The 18181-nt window shown below is 35.4% G+C and overlaps 1 protein-coding gene across 3 annotated transcripts in view; it reads right to left on the bottom strand.

Moving 5' to 3' along the window:
• The window catches only part of GAS2 (growth arrest specific 2), a 119869-nt gene that overhangs the window by 54722 nt on the left and 46966 nt on the right, over nt 1-18181 (bottom strand). For all 3 annotated transcript variants that reach the window (XR_004323114.1, XM_032488375.1, XM_032488374.1), the window contains 2 exons: nt 9209-9272; nt 1167-1308 (listed from right to left, as the gene is read on the bottom strand). Coding sequence is in view for 2 of the 3 variants with exons in the window: in XM_032488375.1 (XP_032344266.1) it covers nt 1167-1308; nt 9209-9272 (206 nt within the window). In the remaining variant the exon portion in view is untranslated. The remainder of the gene's footprint in view (nt 1-1166; nt 1309-9208; nt 9273-18181) is intronic.

Genomic DNA, 18181 nt, shown 5'->3' with positions numbered 1-18181 from the left:
TGGACTAAGTTTAAGTTTGCTGCCCTTAGCAGAAATGGGAATTCTCAATCTGTCAGACAAATTATCATATGTCTGCTCACCTAAGTCCACAATATAGGTTGTAATGCACATGGAGGAAAGCAAAAGGTGGGGGAATCTTTCTTTCCACATCCTCCAGTGCCAATCAGCCTTTCCCCTGCTCTTTTCAGCTCAGACCTTAGAGAAGGAAGCTCTCTACTAGTGTGCCAGCTGTCCCTTCTCAGTGCCCAGCCCATGTTAAGTGGCATTGTGTTTGCTGCTAGTTTCTAAGAACGCTTCCCGTGAATGTGAGACATACTTCAGTTTAACATCCCCAAGGTTACCAGTTTTTGGATAGCTCATAGCAGTTTTGACATTTACACTCAAAACATATGTGCTAGGAAGTAAATGCATACACATAATCAAACACACTACTTGTAACCAAGAACGGCTTACGAGACAAAAGAGTCAACAGATCACTTTCATTCATCCTGTTTTGCTGTTACACTCAGAACCTGTTTTCTGTAATGATGAAGGTAGAATAGAAACATTTCCTAATCTGCCAAAGATGGTGACTCAAGGGTTCTGCTAAGTAGAGGGATGGTGACCTCTGAGAGTCAGACAGAACTGGGTTGGAATTTAAGCTCCGCTCTTCCTCTCAGCAGGTAATCCAACTTCAAGTCTCAGGTCCTTCAATTAGACACCTGCCTTACAGATGGCAAGAGCACTCGAAGAACACTGCAGACAGACCCTGGCCCAGAGCTGGCAGTCTGTAAAGGGCACTTATCTTTTCCATGGTATGTTTGCTTTTGCTTCTTTAATGATCTCAGGATCTCAATCCTCACGCTTCTTATCTATGAAATAAGAACCATGAACCAATAGTATCAAGGCTTAAGTGTTTTCAAAGATAGGTTTCTGGAGTCTGACTTATTATCCTAAAATTTTAGCTACTACTGCACAGAGTTAAGTAACACTTTCGATTTCAATAAGGGCTCAGTTTTGAATCTTAAAATGAATGGCAAGATTACAAGCTTTTTCATAGGATTTTACAACAAATTTCAGTAACACTGAACAAGGTAAAGCTTAGACTGAGAAGAGGTTGTACAGAATGAATTTTGAAGTTCAAAAAGAACTAAATGCTGGTAAGAATTCTGACCCATTTTACTTACTGCATCATCCAGTAAGTTTCCCGTACTCTTTTTTCCAGAAGACTTTGAGGAAGGCGAAGGTGAAGGAGAAGGGGCAGAGAGTGTTTCCTCTTGTTCAATCTCTTTTTCCAATTTTATCAAACCAGGAGGCTCCACCCCATACCTTTTAAAAGACACCAGATCAATACATGTGCATAACTTGTAATGACACATTTAACCATATGTTGCATTCAGTTATGAGCAGCATAGGATCAAACTGCTGACTCTTCAAAACAACCTTCTTATTCTGGCATTGAAATGGTTGATTTTTAAACTGGCATCATTTTAAGCAGGGAAAAACACATGTATACATACACACTTACATATACATACACACATGTTTATCTATAGATGAGCATATATGTGAACAGACATAATATCATTCTAAAAATAAATTAAACTACTCCATGTAATATATTAATGACTCAATAACATGAATTACAATGTAATTCAGTCTTCAGCTTTCAGATTTACTAGCTTTAATGAAATTAGTGCTGTAATTTAATTCCTATTTTGAATACAAGCTTATTAAAGAAGGAAAGAAAATCAGAGAGTCAAAGAGTTAAGTTGAAAACAGCAGTCTCCCAAAAATAAATGTCCTCAAGTGAATTAACAGAGAAGAAATTCACTGTTAATTGTACACCTTTATGGACCCGGAACAATGTAGAATGGTCAATACACTTAAGAACCACATAATGAAAGCATGTACGGCGTTACCAGGAAAGAAAATGAACAGAGAACAATTTGGAATAATAATTTTTTTTCTTAATTATGTGTTGTAAATTACAAGTGCCACAGAAGTTCAAAGAGAGAGATGCAGTTGTTAACAGCATTCTTACCTCCCCTAATCATATTTCCCTTAGGCTAAATTTAAAATCGGTTTGTTTTCCGAGATCCATATCAATTTTACCCAGGTGGAGGAGGCCAAAGATAACTCTAGAATTTGAGGGTCAGGAAGGATCTTTGGGTTTGTGTAGCTAGACTCTTTCATTTTTACAGAATAAATAAAACAGATCCAGAGAAGGTACAGAACTAGCTAAGCAGCAGGACAAAGCAAATGCAAATCCAGATTTTCTCTGATATTTTAAGTAGGTGATCATGTGTTAGAAAGCAAAGGAAAAAGTCACTTGGAAATTAAAAAAAAAAAGGTAATGGATAATCTATAAAGTAAATAGTCTATGTAGAGAGGATAAATGTGTTGGCAATATGTCTAGTACCTTAGAGTGAGTGAATAGTATATTAAGACATCATTAATGTAAAAGCTGAGGTTATCGTCCTGTTCTCATGGCTTGTTATTTTAACTGACATCACCACACAGATGGCAGGTGCCCTTTGAGAGCTGGAAAACTTACAGGAGTTAGAATTCAGTACAAAGCAGTTTAAGCAGGCACAACTCAAATAACAATTGCTGTTCTGATGACTGCCTCTAGTGACCAGAGTCATTCTGAGTTAGCAGAAATCATTAGCTAAAAGACCGAGGCACTATGTATCATATTTCTAACCTTCTATGCCTCTTAGCCAGTCCACGGGACATTAGTAGAAACTGCAATAGACTGCAGATTCTGTAACAGTAGAGACCACTGTCTGATTCACAGCATCCCCAGCAGAGAGCACAGATTCTGGCACACAGCAGCTACTTAATAGCTACTGCTGAATTAAAAAAAAAAAAAATCCTGCATTCTCCTATAACAATGATTTCAGGTTCCAAAGGTGAATTAGATTTCACTGTTTTGGATCTTTCACTGCGTATCACTTAAACAAAATACATCAAATGTTTTACCCTCAAAAAATGTTCTTCTAGAAGACTTTAAACCCTATCATTTTTACCTCTCTAACATTCATTAATTACACATAACACAGCAGCTCATTACCGTTGACAAGTACCAACAATATTCACTTAGGGGTTTGGGTAGCATTCTTCCCTGAGGCAGACTTGAGCTAACTCTGCCATTAACCTACTCTTTAAATTTAGCAAAATCACTTAACCTCTAAGAGTCTGTTTTCTATCAGGAAAGTAAAGGGGAAAATGGCCTGCCATAGAGGTCTGACATAGCAGGGGAGGGTGGGGGAGGTAGAATGTTAGAAGAACAACTGGTGTTGAATGTCTTCCATGTGTCTGGAACATTTGGGCACCTTGACATACATGATTTCTGAGCCTCAGTTTTATTTCACTGTAAAATGGAGATTCCAATCCCTGTGTTTCATTATTGTTAGAAGGAATTAAAACAGCATCCATTACATGCTTAGTATAGGCCTGATGCACGGCACCACCACTGAGATGACTTGATAATTGATGCATCAAATTTGCTCAACTAGGAACCTGCAGCCTTGAGGTCCTTCTGCCAAAGTTTTAATTTTTTACACTATATTATACCATCCAGTGAAATAATGTAACAGCCTCAACATTAACATGTAAAGTAGTGTAGTTACTATTGTTACATATTATTACTATTGTTTGTATCCTTTACAAAAGAACTGAGTATACAGGCTTATAGGGTTTCGTGAAATTAATTTTCCTAGAGCTGTGGAACAGCAGAAATATCTCAGTGCTGGAGCCTGGCAGAACAAGTTATAAATTCAGCGTTGCTACTAACTCATTGGCAGAACTTCAGCAGACAACCCTTTTTAATCCCTCTAGACTTCCTTGAATTTTTAGTTCCATCAAGGTGTAATGTTTTCTTCTGTTTAATATTCTTAACAGAATAACATATACTGGGCAGGGAAGCTAGAGGAATTTAACACACTTGAATTCACAGCCAATTAAAAGTCAGTCATAAGTGAAAACATCATATTTTAAAGTATAAATTAAGTCAATTGGAAAATATGATTTCATTTGTAATTGTAGGTGGATTCATGCCACCTTTCAGGAAGAGGTTGGTTGCACAATTTTTTCTTTTTCTTTCTTCTTCTTTTTTTTTTTTTTTTAACAAAGTGAAACAATAAGAAATATTAGAGAAACAACAGGCTCCATTCCATGTCCAATACAAAGCAGACTAAGTTCAAATGAAGTTGGTAACAAAGTCATACGTGGAAAATTTTGCCCTGGAGATTTTTCTTTACCTGGGAATGCTGAAAATTAGCTATGCCACTGAACATAGAAAATCAACACTAAACCCCAAATCTCTGCTTATATTGGCTTTTGAATACTTGAAGCTGCCTAAGGTATAGTCAGCCAGTCCTGAAATGCACACTTAAATACGATTCATTGGCTTCCTGTCTGTCTGGAGATGTCAACAGGCTGTAAATCATGAAATTCCCCTTGGGTTGTGGGCCCGCACCTGAAGCCAACTTAGTCACCAAATAGGTCTCTTTTTTTGCTCTCCAAAAAGCTGCTTCGTTCTGTTTCCGTGATTAACTCTATACCACTTTATATTTCGATTTTGTCTATAAGGTTTTCGAAACTTCTACTTTTTTTTTTTTTTTTTTTTTTTTACTCTTTTCCAACTACAAAATTTTAAAGCTTCAGGGGACGGGGACAATTACTGCTTTCAAACTGAATAAGGGTCAACTAAAGATAGCAAGAAGGTTGAATCCACTAAAATCAAATCTTCACATCTGTATACTCCAGTGATATGAAAGCAGGGAGAACACTGAAATGGCAACACTTTATTATCATTTTTGTGGGCTCATTGAAAAATGCAAAGTGCTAGGGAAAGGGTCCATGGTTAATGACTTGATGATAAGATCCTAGGAAGACTTCTCATTTTTCTGGCACCTGACTGTAATTTTTGAGATTGGTCTAGATGAAATAATTTGAGTCCCCAAACTGAGCCTTGCACTAGAAAATGTACTCAAACTATTAAGCAGACTATAATTTTCAAAGGAGAGACATCTGGGACCTATTTTACTAGAGTTGGAGGGATAAAGTTTAGACATTCCCCCTTCTTAAGGCATGTAACAGACAGCTTATAGATTCTTGCAAGTGAGTTTTTGGCCCATTTTTTTATTCTGCTTTAAAGTAATTTAAAGATATATTTAAATCTGGAAGGAAATTTCACTCATGTGAAAACAAGTTTTACTCTTGGCAGTCAGAGTCAAGCTCTTTAAAAAGGATGAGTTAATTATTAAGCCTTGTATAAGAATATTTTATTTTAAGTAACATTTCATTGGGGGCATGGATTGAAATAGGAGACTAACGAAAATATCCACAAAGCATATTTCTTTGGAATGGTCATAAATTTTGTTCAAAATCAAGGAAGCAGTCAAAAATAAAAATATAAAAAAGCTTCCCTCTGAAGCTGACAGTTGATCATAGCCCCAAATCAAAATATGAAAAGCGCTTTCTTTTTGTTTAACTCTTATCGCAAAGCTAATCTTAATTCTGCAGTCTGTTGAAAGGCTGAATTCATAGCAATTTTTTTAGCAATGAATATCAAAACACTCTCATTAAAAAGATCTTTGAGATTTAATGACCTGGTTTTGCTGAGTGGTTTACTTTGCAGAAGGCAAATGTGCAACTTTTACACTCAGAAACTGACATAGTTTCTGAAATATTAACGGAGGGATTTCACTCTCCAGTGATGATCACTCTATTTAGTTGAAAATAAAGGGAACTGTGGCCCATGAGAACAAAAATAAGTCGTCTCACACCCCTCTCAGAATTCAGAGACGTCTATGGCTCTCTAAGGAGCTTCACAAAGTGTTCCCAGGCAAGACATGATGGCAGAGAATCAGAAACATTTTGTGAATCTTTTCTGAAGTGATGTGGATGATTTTAAGATGATATCTATGCCATTTTGAGAAGTAAATGTTTAGAATCAAATACAAAAACGTGTCCGCTATTGGGTAAAACCCACAAAATTCACAAGATTGTACTGGGAACTTGCTTTGTTACAATCAAATCTCATCTGCTGTGTGTACAAATGAATGCTGTGGTTCTTGAGAGCGCTCCCAAAATCACTTCTAGTTTTGGCCAACTCTGTCTTATTTCAATAATCTATGTAATCCTCTGTAGAGGAGTAGGGGGAGAAGGAAGCACAAGTGCAATGATCTAGTAAAGATTTAATACAGCCAAAGAAAAATTGAGGAATAAAATAAAATGGGGATGATGCACTTCTCTTTTTTTCTTTCAGCTTTTATGCTTCAACATAGGGCTAAGGTAGAGACATTTGAGTTTATTGGAGTTGCTGATTGTAAAGCACAACTGAACTTTCACTAAAATTAAGAAAAAAAACTTCAAATGTGTACAGAGAGAAACTTAAATAGACATTTATACTTAAATGTTCAATCTGTCCAATTGATATTCAGCTGTTGAACCTTATCCTGCATGTAAAAGTAATACCCCGAATTGTCTCTTAGCATATTCTCTCTTTTTCAGCAGAAGTGTCGAATACTTCACACTGGTGAAGTAGGTGAAGAAGATAAAAAGCAAAATTTACACGTTGAATGTTGTAATGTGTTGTCTTAATCCTTAGATAATTGCTTTGAGAAATCAGTAATTTTTTGGGGTAATGTGAATAATCTCTGCTTTATCAGTTCACATAGTCATAAAGTGTGGTCAGAAATGTTGCAATCCATTCTTATCACTAATAATAATAATAATACAGGAGGCAGGAGGAAACTTTTGGAGGTGGTAGGTACGTTTATGGCAGAGATGTGGTTGGTGATGGTTTCATAGATGTATACTTACATCCACACTCAGCAAGTTGTTGACATTAAGTATGCACAGCATTTTGTGTGTCACTCGTATCTCAATAAAGTGGCTTTAAAAAATGGAGTAGTCCAGAATCTCAATTTTAAAATAGCTGGGGGAAAAAAGTCCCCCCGCAAAACATTTCATATAATGCTTCCCCTTCAAACTGACCAGGCCATTATGACTCCCTTTTGTTAACCAAGATATTAATTTGTTTTATACACCATGGCAAGGGTCAATTTATGCCGAAGTCAGAGCTGGAGGAGAGGTAACTTCTAAGGGGATTTTATCACTGGGTAACATGCCTTCTCTTTTGATGACTTGGTCATAGTTAGACGGCTTAGTTCAGCAGGATTCCTAACAGAGTGTGCAGGTAGTACACAAAGTATAATTACAAAAAAAAAAAACAAAAACGAAAAGAAATCCAGAAGGCAGACAAATAAAGCACACTAAACAGGAGGAAAATGACAACGCGCAGCTAATCCTGTAGCCACGCCACTTCTTTCCACCTCTAGATCACGAAGCTCAGAATGCCAATTTGATCCACATATTTCGATTATTAAGGCAAAAAAATGGGATCTGGCATTTCAGAATATTCTAATGATGTAACTAAAGAAACAACTAAATGAAATTCTTCTGCCCAGGCTTCTATTAAAGAGGAACTCTAGACAAACTTTCTTTTACTCTAACATTTCAGGGGCATCAGTTCATTTACTGATTTTACTTTGTGTGTATTCCTCCTTCCTGTATTTTTTCTTTTTTTCTCTTTTTTTTTTTCAGTTGTTGTTTTGTTTGTTTGTTTGTTTCATTTTTTTTCTTTTTTTTCCCTTCTCCTGTATTTTTAACTTCACCTTTCTTATGGGATATCTGTTAAGCCCAAGGACACGAGCCTGAGTCCTTTGACTCAAATTTGTTTGTCCTGCATGTCAGTAGCCTTAAATTTGGTGGAAGACTGAATCAGCAGAGTCCTAAGAGGGACAGGCATCTTTGTCTTGCTCCCTCCTGGAACCCAAGGAAGTGACAGCACTGACAGGGAATGGGGTCCTAAGAAACAGCGAGACACTACGAACTGTGCCTGAGTGGCAGAGACCTGAGTGGCTGGAAGACTGGGGACCCTCTCCGGAGGCCGCCACACAACGTACATCTGGGAATGGTGTGGGGAAGGAGGGGGATCCCTAAATGTCTCAGACTGATTTTTTTCACTCCTTGTTGAGCAAAGCCTCAGTCATATTTAATTTTATTTTTTTAAAAATTAAAACAATCTTTCTCTTACCCAATTATTATGATAAAGTAAAACTTATACCTGATGTACAATTTGTGAAGATTATGTTGACTATGATGCTTTAAAGAAATTGGGCTTACTTCTCTGATTATGGGCTAATTTCCCATTGGATCAAAAAAAAAAGGTTGTTCACTGGCAACAAGTTTTCTACTCATTGCTGTAATTTGCTGATGTGCACACCTTGTATTTCCCTTTCCTGGATTTTCTTTGTAGCTTTCTCTTTGAGAACATCCAGAGTTAGCTCTTACTATAACTTTCTGGTTCATCTGATCTCAACGCTAAAATTATACCCAGATCTGGATGAGAAAACATCTTCCAATTAATTCCAAAGTTAACCGTTATTTCTTCATTTCTACTTCTCTGAGCTTTATAAAACTGTCAGAAGCCTTGTTTGATGATTTGCAATGTAGTAAAGGAGAAGACATGAAACCAAATCAATTCGGCTATGCTAATAAGTCCCTTTCTTTGCTGGTTTAGCTATGATTGTGATTTCCACAATCACTATTTTTTTTCTAGAAGAAAAAGATTCCAAAGATGTCTCTACCTATGAAGGATAATATTCTATGTCTTTTTCTAATCAAAAGATGGAGAATCATTTTAAAACTGCCACCCACCCCCACTCAGAAGTAGAAACTAAAAGAGCTAAGGGATGAGATGTTCAATGGAAAAAATGAAGAAAAAGAAACAAGAAAGAAAGTTGGAAATTATTAAAGAGTAAACAGGAAGAGAGGGGTGAAGGAGATGGGAAAGTGCATAAAAGGGAATAGGGTTCCTACCAAGGAAAGGGCAATTGTCATATACAACTTCATGGACAAGAGCCTCGCCTACCTCCTACGAAAGAGTTGGGGAAGGGAAATGTACCTAATGAAAGGATATTTAGCAAATGCTTAAACATAGTGACTTTGACAATAAGGCGATGATATTAAGAATCCTGGTGGTACACTTTCAGTTTGAACAACTGCTCTTGAGATGTTTGTACTGATCATATTTGAAGGAGTCACTTTTCACCATCCAGATTAAACATGAACAATGAAAAGCCAGCAAGCTTCTCAGCGGCTCGGACTGCTGAGACGGTCCGTGTCTTGACATTCTGGCAGCAGTGTGACCTACCTGGCTGCAATCCGGCCAAGCTCTAGCAAACAGAGACACACTTCTCTGGGTTGCTTGTGGAGGACTGAAAGACAAGACAGAGGTGGACACCTTTACAAAAGAAGGAATTGTAAAGCAGCTCAGTGGGGAACAGGCTTGACAATGACCCCTCATCCTGCATGGTCCCAGTAAATGGGCTAGTCTTCATTCCAACATTCACAGAAACCATCCTACCCCACAGTACACTTAGCTCTACTGAAGTTTTCAGAATACTTTGCCCAACTTTCCTCCCAAAAGCCATGAATCTCAGGAAATCCCACCCTGAAAACACTTTCTTCAATTAGTTATTATTAGTAAGTCAATGTTGGAAAAACATGTAGCTGTAATTATGCTATACATAGTTGATAGATACTTAAAAACGCATCACACATGTAAGACTATGGAGCAAAGACTGGATTTTTAAAAATCCTGACTCTATCTTCACTACTGACTTTAGCAAAAATAATGCAATGAATAAGGATTAAAAAATTACACATCACAGTCCTTTGTTAGCCTCCAAACAATAATGTCAAGTGAGCTCTTGAAATAATGTCTTCTCCTAACCAAATCTGATTAAATGATTGTTTAGAAAGAAACACTTTCAACTGACTGGTTTTTGTAAATATATACCAATATATACAATAAGCCAGTTTTGCCCATAAAATGAGCAAATTAGAAGACAGTTCTTTGCATTGATATTTCTATTCTAAAATAATCTAATTACTTAATAATTTTGCTTCACCAACTGCTTTGGACCCATTTAGCAGTGGTGGCAAACCATACTTCCGTTTATTGAGCCTATCAGAGGAGTATGTACTCCTTACACTGCTCTTTTTTAACCTAGAAACTTTTAAAAGTGTTTATTATATTCAGCACCTAATAAAGACAACATTTATGGGGAGGGGAAGATAACACTGAGAATGGTCTTTACATAGACACAATATCTTGATTTAAAAAATACTGGCTTATTGATAAACTTAAGAAAAATAGCAATATTGCTTCAATCCTTAAACACAGAATTTTATAATAATTTAATTTCTCAGCATTATTCTAATTCTTCAACCTAATTATCTAATCTCTTCTCTCCACAGATTATGGTAGTGACAATATTTGCCACTGACACCAGAATGGAATTTATTGGGAGTGTGTGAATAGAAAAATACATTTATTTGGATTGTAAAAGTATATGATTTCACTTGGCTTTCAACAGACAAAAATTTATGACCTTGTTATAAAATGTCATTTTTAAAGCTTTCAAAATAAGTTCGAATCTCATTAGCAATGCTCATTAAAACAGAATTCATTATGGGAAATCTGAATTACAGAATACTTCCAATCCCAGTAATACAAATTTTAGTTTTAGCTGACCTTTAGTGAATTGTCACAAAACTCAAGTTGGGGAAGCCTAAAATTACTTCTAATGAAAGGGGCTTAAAATAAATATATTTACTACCTCCAGTTTCAAGTACACTCCTAGTTGACTCTGGCTGAAAGATACAAACTTCACAACTTTGATATATTAAATCAACTTCGATGCAATGAAACATACGGACTGTAATATCACAGAGGTATCAATTTCAAATAGAAAACAATAACAAACATCACAAAACAAAAGCAAACAAATGAAAATCAATCTCCCTATCTAGATAATCAATTTCTTCTGATTTGGACTTTTTTTTTTTAAATCCTTTCGATGGTACAGAATAACAAACATAATAACAGACAGGAGAAAGGAATACATGAAAGCCGAGGAGAGGATCTTTAAGGCCCTGCTGTTACCCTCATCTTCCGTGAAAGCTGTGTGAAGCAAGTGGTAAGGCTCAGGGAGACTTGGATACAAAGTCATGCATTTCATGATGGAAACAGTGTCAAAACAGGAGAATTATTAGTGAACTGACCAAATGGTGTCGGTGTGCAGTCAACAACCAACTATAAAAAGTAATGTGTCCAACTATGGTGATTCCTTAGCCAGCTTACTGTACTTATTTTGAGGACTGTATAAGCATTGGAAGTAAATAAATACATCTTATGAAAAACAAAATTCATTCTGAAGAAAAACAGTAACGTGGGCAACATACGAAAGACAATGTGATAAGTAGGATGCACTGTGATTGTGTATTTCTTTGCTTTCTCAGTTCAGCTATCAACATAAATCAGCTTTTGCATGCCAACACTCAAATATCAAACCTGCCATGGACTCATTAGATAATCAATTTGGCGAACTGAAAAGTAACTACATGATTCTGCATTTTAGATCCTTATCGGAATCAGCTTATAAAATTTAAGACAAATAAACCTCTCGGCCTCATTTCTTAGGAGAATGATAATAGAAAGATGATGTTTTACTTCTCAGTTTTCTTGGTGATGTTAACTTTAATAAAGCAATTAATTGCATTATTGCTTCAAAATACACCTATAATATTGTCTCACGTATTAATGGATTTTTTAATACTGGGCATATCATGCCTGGCCTATAATGGCCAAAAAATCATGTTTGATGACTAGAAAGCAATGAATGACTTAAATCTACAGAGGGTCATAACTTGGCACAACACCTAGAACAGAGTAATTACTCAACATTATGTCTCCCAGTACTAAGGATGATGGCAGTTATGTGGTGATGACAGTAGCTGTGACAATGAACAAACTGAATAAAGACTAAAATCTTACCTAGCATCTTTAGGAAAGGCAAGAATTTAAATGATGCAAATGTTCATTTAATTATAAAACAAGCACTCTTCCTTTATTCTATCAAGTTAAATTCAAGAGTCTTTAAGTAGGTTCTCCATGATACCAAACAGGTGACTGTGTTTGGGTTTTGCACTCAAGCAAGTTCTAAACTAAAGTTAATAGATGGAAAGAGTATAGTGGCTGGTGGGGGGATTGCAGCCACGAAGATCTGGGTCTGAGGGTGAGATCTAAGGTTTACTAGTTATGTTATTTGGGGAGATTACTCTATAAAATCTCACTTTTCTGAGGGAAAATAATATTTTGCCATATTTTTGTGAGGATTAAACAAAATAATATTTATTGCTATTCTTAGCCAGTGTTGGGCATGTGGGAAAACTTGCCCAACGTTAGTTTTTTATTATTGCTTTTATTATTATTATTATTATTATTATAAATTATTTGTTTAAAGATTATCTTCATTTGGCTTAATCAACATTAATACACTCTCGTTTTTTCTATAAGCATTTTTTTTTCTGTGCAACTATCAAGTGTCAGTCACCATTCTAAGTAGTGGAAGAAACTTCAGAATAAAAAAAATTACTATTGATAGATGTGTATAATTTAAAGTGGTCATTATAATAAGTATATTTTGAATATTTTATCATTTATATTATATAAAAAGCAGTTATTTCTAAATATAATCTAAGATTAAGTAGGTCAATTTGGCCAGCATATATAGACAGATATACAGCAGATATCCTATCATTACTGTGAGTTTGTGCTAAATATAAAACTTAAGTAACAATTTTATTAGAACATGTCATTTTATGAAACACTAAACATCTTACCATCAATTTTTGTCCATCTCTGGGAATAAAATAATTTAGATGAGCCCATTTTCAATAAATTACCTAAGGTGATTATATATTTATTATATATATGGATGCATGTTTTTGTCAGGATGATAAGAAAGACAACTTTTAGTGCACTGCATTTGAACTTAAAGCCTTTGTGTTGAGTCATATGTGCTATTCATTTTAAAGACATTTACTGATTTGTCTTTTCAAAAACATAAGGGAATATCTACTTACACTGAAGTTTATGGTAGAAAACATTTTTCATTCTATCACTGCAACATTAATATGGTCTTTTGCTTTGAGTTATGAATAGCAGAGGGGGCCACTATCACTTTCTTTCCTCTGAATAAATTCTCTTCAGAACAAATGAAAAGCTCTCCAGCTGCTGGTGACTATTATGCAAAAGGTTTTATCGTTGGAGACTTCTTTTTAAATAATCAAAACCATTTCAAAGAAAAGTATAAGGCAGGACACCTCTGGGAGAAGTAACACAGATCTCTATTCAAAACTGTGTGGCAAGAGACTCAGTCTTATAACCTAGATTCTATAAAAATCTCATGGGCTTCAAATGTCAAATGGAATGCTGTGAGCTCCAGGAATAGAAATGAGACCTTCCGCTAAAGCAAGGGATAGAGATTCAGTGTCACAGAATCCGCAAGGATAAAATGCATTAGACCATGAGTGTATAGTTTAGCTAAATATATTAAGTTTAAACAGATGGTCAAAAAAAAAAAAAAAAAAAAAAAGAAAGAAAGAAAGCATGACCATTGTGTTGGCTATTTGGGTTCCACACATTAGAGGCTACAATATTCATGTTGGTTTTGAAAGAAACTGAATTTTTGGATTTATATTTAGAAAGAAAATTTGAAAGAATTGTATTTGGGACTGAATATTACATTGTGAAAATATCATAAATTAAAAGCTGCCCACCTTCCCAGAGTAGAGAACAGGTTCAGAGAATACTCAGAAAGAGTGATATAATAGAAGATAGAACCAGCTCGATGTCAGAAGACTCGGGTTCCAGGCAAGGCTACATCATTTTCTTATTTCTAAAACCTGCGTTCTACTCGCTCTTTCTTATGAGGTAATTTTATGGTTAAGGGTATATGGTATACAGTAAGCACTCAAACTTTACTCCCTTGCTACTTAAGTGGTGGTCCACAAACCAGTAGGATTGGCATCAGCTGAGAGCTTGATAAAAATGCAAATTACTGGGTCCCACCCCAGACTTACTGATCAAAATTTACATTTAAACAAGCTCCCCAGGCAATGGATATGCACGTGGAAGTTTGAGAATCATTATATTAATCAATGTTATGATTACTATAATAAACATCAGGTATAATTCTTTATCTATTTGGTCAAAAATGTTCAAATGTGCTTTGATATATGGAATGTGCTCTAGCAATGTTCAGGATAACAGTGATGATAAAGAGGATAAAGTGATGATGATGAGTGGAGGAAAAAGAATTTGTGCATTGGATTAGCCCTTAATGGGTATTATGGGCATTTATCACCTGTCAGGATCTATAAGGTACAAAAGATCCTTCTCAAGAAAGTGAAGAGATGGCCCTCCACGTCATGTCACTCCCAGTAAGTAACATGCAGAAATCTTTGAGTTTAAAGGTAGGAGGCAATTAGGAATAGAACAGGAATTTAGGTGCCTTAAAACGGATCTGGGGAAGGCGAGAGAGAAGAAAAGGCAAATAAGAATAAACCCCACAAACTAATGGATGCTGGGAGTGTGTGTATACACATTTCTCAGAATCACTATTCACTTTAAAACAGGATGCAACATCCATAAAATTCATATAAACAAGGAAAATTTATTCATAATCTCATCAGTAATGGAACATGCATAGAATAAAATGTAGCTAATCAATGTGGTTAATTCCCTTCGCCCCTAAATCAGGAGATGTCCTGGGGCAAGTATGCCCTTTCTGTCTCCAGCACCCAGACTTTATGTGGAATTAATGGATTAAGTCACTATCACTCAGAGCAGCAATAGGAGGCAAGAGTCTTTTCTAATTTGGTTTACATTTATATTTTATTTTTTCTTTTACTTGAAATAGTCATATGAACTAAAATTATCTCATACAAAGCATAGCTTTCTGTAATACGGGGACATGATCTTTGGAGGCAAGTGGATCTGAAATCAAATCCTAGCTGGGTCATTTAGAAGCTGTGTAATATTCTGCAAGTTATTTAATTCTCTAGGTCCTAACCTAGCATCTTTGCTTCTAGAATGGCGGTTTTTGGGAGATTAGATATGGGGGCACATGACCTTGGCTACTGTTATTGTGCATATAGTGTTATTATTGAATATTGCATAGTGAAAATTTGATCCTGGAAAAGCTAGAAGGCTGACCACTTTCCTAACTCGACCCTGACTCCGTCAAACCCTTGATACACCTATTACTCCTGAGAGACATTTGGTTCTCTTAGATTCCATACTGCTCGCTCTTACATTTTTTCTTTTCTGACATAGGGACAAATGGTTATATTTAGAGAGAGTTTCTGCGCTCTAAAGAGTGAAGTGAGATGATATTAAAGTCCTCTATGAGAACAGGTGTTAAAAAGTCCAAAGTCTAAAATAAATTGTTCCTGGGCAAGAAATACTGGGAATATAAATAATCCAGAGATGATTTGGTGTCCTGAAATTATTATCCTACATTAATATTAATCAAAGTAATATAGCTTTTTTTTTTTTTTAACAGAAATACTCATATAATCCCAGTACAGACGACGACAACAAGAAGGGGTGATTTGTCAAACACTGGAAGGCAGGCAGAGATGCTTTTTTTCTGATGCAATAGGTATAAAATGGGAAATGTTAATGCTTAAAAATCCACATACAATCCTTTTCACTTTTGTGCAGTGACATCAAAGCAATAACCGTAGGTAGGTCAGTGCCTGACCAGTATTTGATAGAACAAAGAATTGTATAAAACTGCCCTTCAGAGTCATGCATCAAAAGAAGACAGGGCCACACAGCAAACACGAACACAAAGTAAGAATGAAAAACAAATCACACACATTTGCATGCTAGCACAGCAGATAGCAAACCCTTTTCTTGCTGAGGAGATTCTTTCTCAGAGAAATAGGTGAAGAATAGTCACTGGCCTCCAAATCCTATAATCATCCAATAACATAATGATATTGACACAATTACAGCAAGCAAAAATCTGTGCATATTTCAAGTACCCCCCTCCCCAAGCCGTTTTTCTTTCTCCCATCTCCTAGCTCATTAGAATCTATACAAACAGAACAAAATAAAAACAAAGATCTGGGGAAAACATTAAGCTAACGTAATAATCTCTAAATCAGTGTGCTAAAGTACATTACAAATAATAAATCCTCTATGCAAAAATATCACTAATTTAAGGAAGTAGTTCCTACTTAAAATACCTTAGAAAAAAAATCATAGAGCATTCATTTTAGGATTCATACTTTAAACCTTTTTAAGATTGAGAATAAGTCATCAATCTGGTCTAAATCTAAATGATAAAAAGTAAGCCATATAAACATATTCAGCATTATTTCAAAAAGGTGGTTAAGGTATCTAACCTTTGAAAACATATTACATTACTGTTAGGAAGATTATTGATTAATATGGTGTGATAAGTTTTACATCTCTGTGAAACTGAAAATTGAAATGCTTTCACACCTAGAATTTTCTAAACATTTTTTTCTTTACTCCAGAATTGAAAGTTCTTTTCTTTTAAGATAATTACCAGGGGAATATTTTGTGTTTAGGCTGATAAGCTACATACTTTTTGAAGTCAAGAAAATGTTCATGTACATCTTTTTAACATAAAGCACAATCCTAAATATTTTTAAGAAATCCAATAAAACCAATTAATAATCTTAATAAATCAGAGACATGAGAAAGGAAATCCCCTTCAATGTACTGACTTATACATCAGCATGGTTTGAATAGTGGACTTGTCAGTGAGCATTACATGCAGAACCAAAAAGTTAAAGTGTGTCCCACAACACACACAAAAATTTTTGTCATCTATTCCTGTAGTTGTATGAAACTAATCACTTGAAATGTTTACCCTTAACAATATGAAACAGCCCTTATCATACACAGATTATAAAATACACTGATGTCAATAAATAATCCTCTATGCAACTTGGTTCAAATTGTATCTTAATATAAATAAAATTGTTCATGTTTCAGATTACATGCCATACCAGCTTACTGTCTGAAGCTTGTTCATGGATAATTGAAGAAGAAAATGGTTCCACTTACAACCCAATTACTATTTATCTTACTTTCAAATTCTGAACATATTTTATTGTTATTTACTAGATGTAAATGCTTGACCTCATGTTCATATTATACCATAATTTTCCCATATTCTTAACTAGTCTCAAAAATATTATGAATATTATTTTTGGTTGGTATCCATGGATGACTACAGTTTGTTTAAGCTGCCACCAAATGTCACAGACTCTTAAAAATATTTCAATGGACAGTCTATTGCCTATCTCTACTTACTTTCTTCAAATAAACTTTTAGAAGTAGAACAACTTGATAAGAGGTTATGAGCATTTCTGAAATCTTTGATACATAGTGTCAAATTGCCCTCCAAAGAAGGCATACTGATTTTCAATTTTTTTCAGCAATTGTAGGAGACCCTGTTTTCCTGCAAACCCAACACTAAATAAACAATTCTTAGTCTTTGCTAATTCTTCATAGTTTTTATTTATTATTAAGGGGTCAAACATTTTTATATTGTTTTTGGACTTCTGTAAGTCTTTTACGAATAAGCTGTTCGTGACATTTATCCATTTTTCTATTGGGTCATTTCCAAAATATTGCTCGGGATATTGTCAAACATTTTTATATCTTTTTTGGACTTAGGAAAACCCCCCCAAAAAGATATGAAAGTCTATTATGAATAGGGTGTCCATGACATTTATCCATTTTTCAGTTGGCTCATTTCCAAAACACCATTTGGGATATTAGTTGAACTTATGATCTAAGAACTGACATTTGAAAGAGGAAACATTCTCTATCAAGAATGTCTTTGAAGATAAACTGCAGGTTGTACTCTGTATCTGATTGCATGGTGGTACAGAAAGTTATCCGCCAAGAATCAAAAAGACAAGCAGGAGAGAAGCATATGGAGCAAGGTGCTGCCCATCCTCCCCAGGGCATCGCTGGCATAGCTTCCCCACCCACTGAGAGTTCTTGTCATTAGCTGTTGTGGAAAGAGAACAGACTGAGTTGTGAATCAAGATCCTCTCACAAATAATCGTACAAAATAGCACGGCAACAGAGGGTGGCGTATCAGTTGCCACAAAGATAAGAATGCTTTATGCAGGCAGAGACCTTTGAACAGCTAAAGACAGAAGCCTCTTGATACACTCAGTACAGTGATCTACTTTATCATTCATTCAGACAGATGTTTCCCCT

The sequence above is a fragment of the Camelus ferus genome, chromosome 10, assembly GCF_009834535.1.
Source record: "Camelus ferus isolate YT-003-E chromosome 10, BCGSAC_Cfer_1.0, whole genome shotgun sequence".
NCBI classification, from domain to species: Eukaryota; Metazoa; Chordata; class Mammalia; order Artiodactyla; family Camelidae; genus Camelus; species Camelus ferus.
Note: the sequence above shows the minus strand (reverse complement) of the source record. Positions and strands in the feature narration are given on the sequence as shown.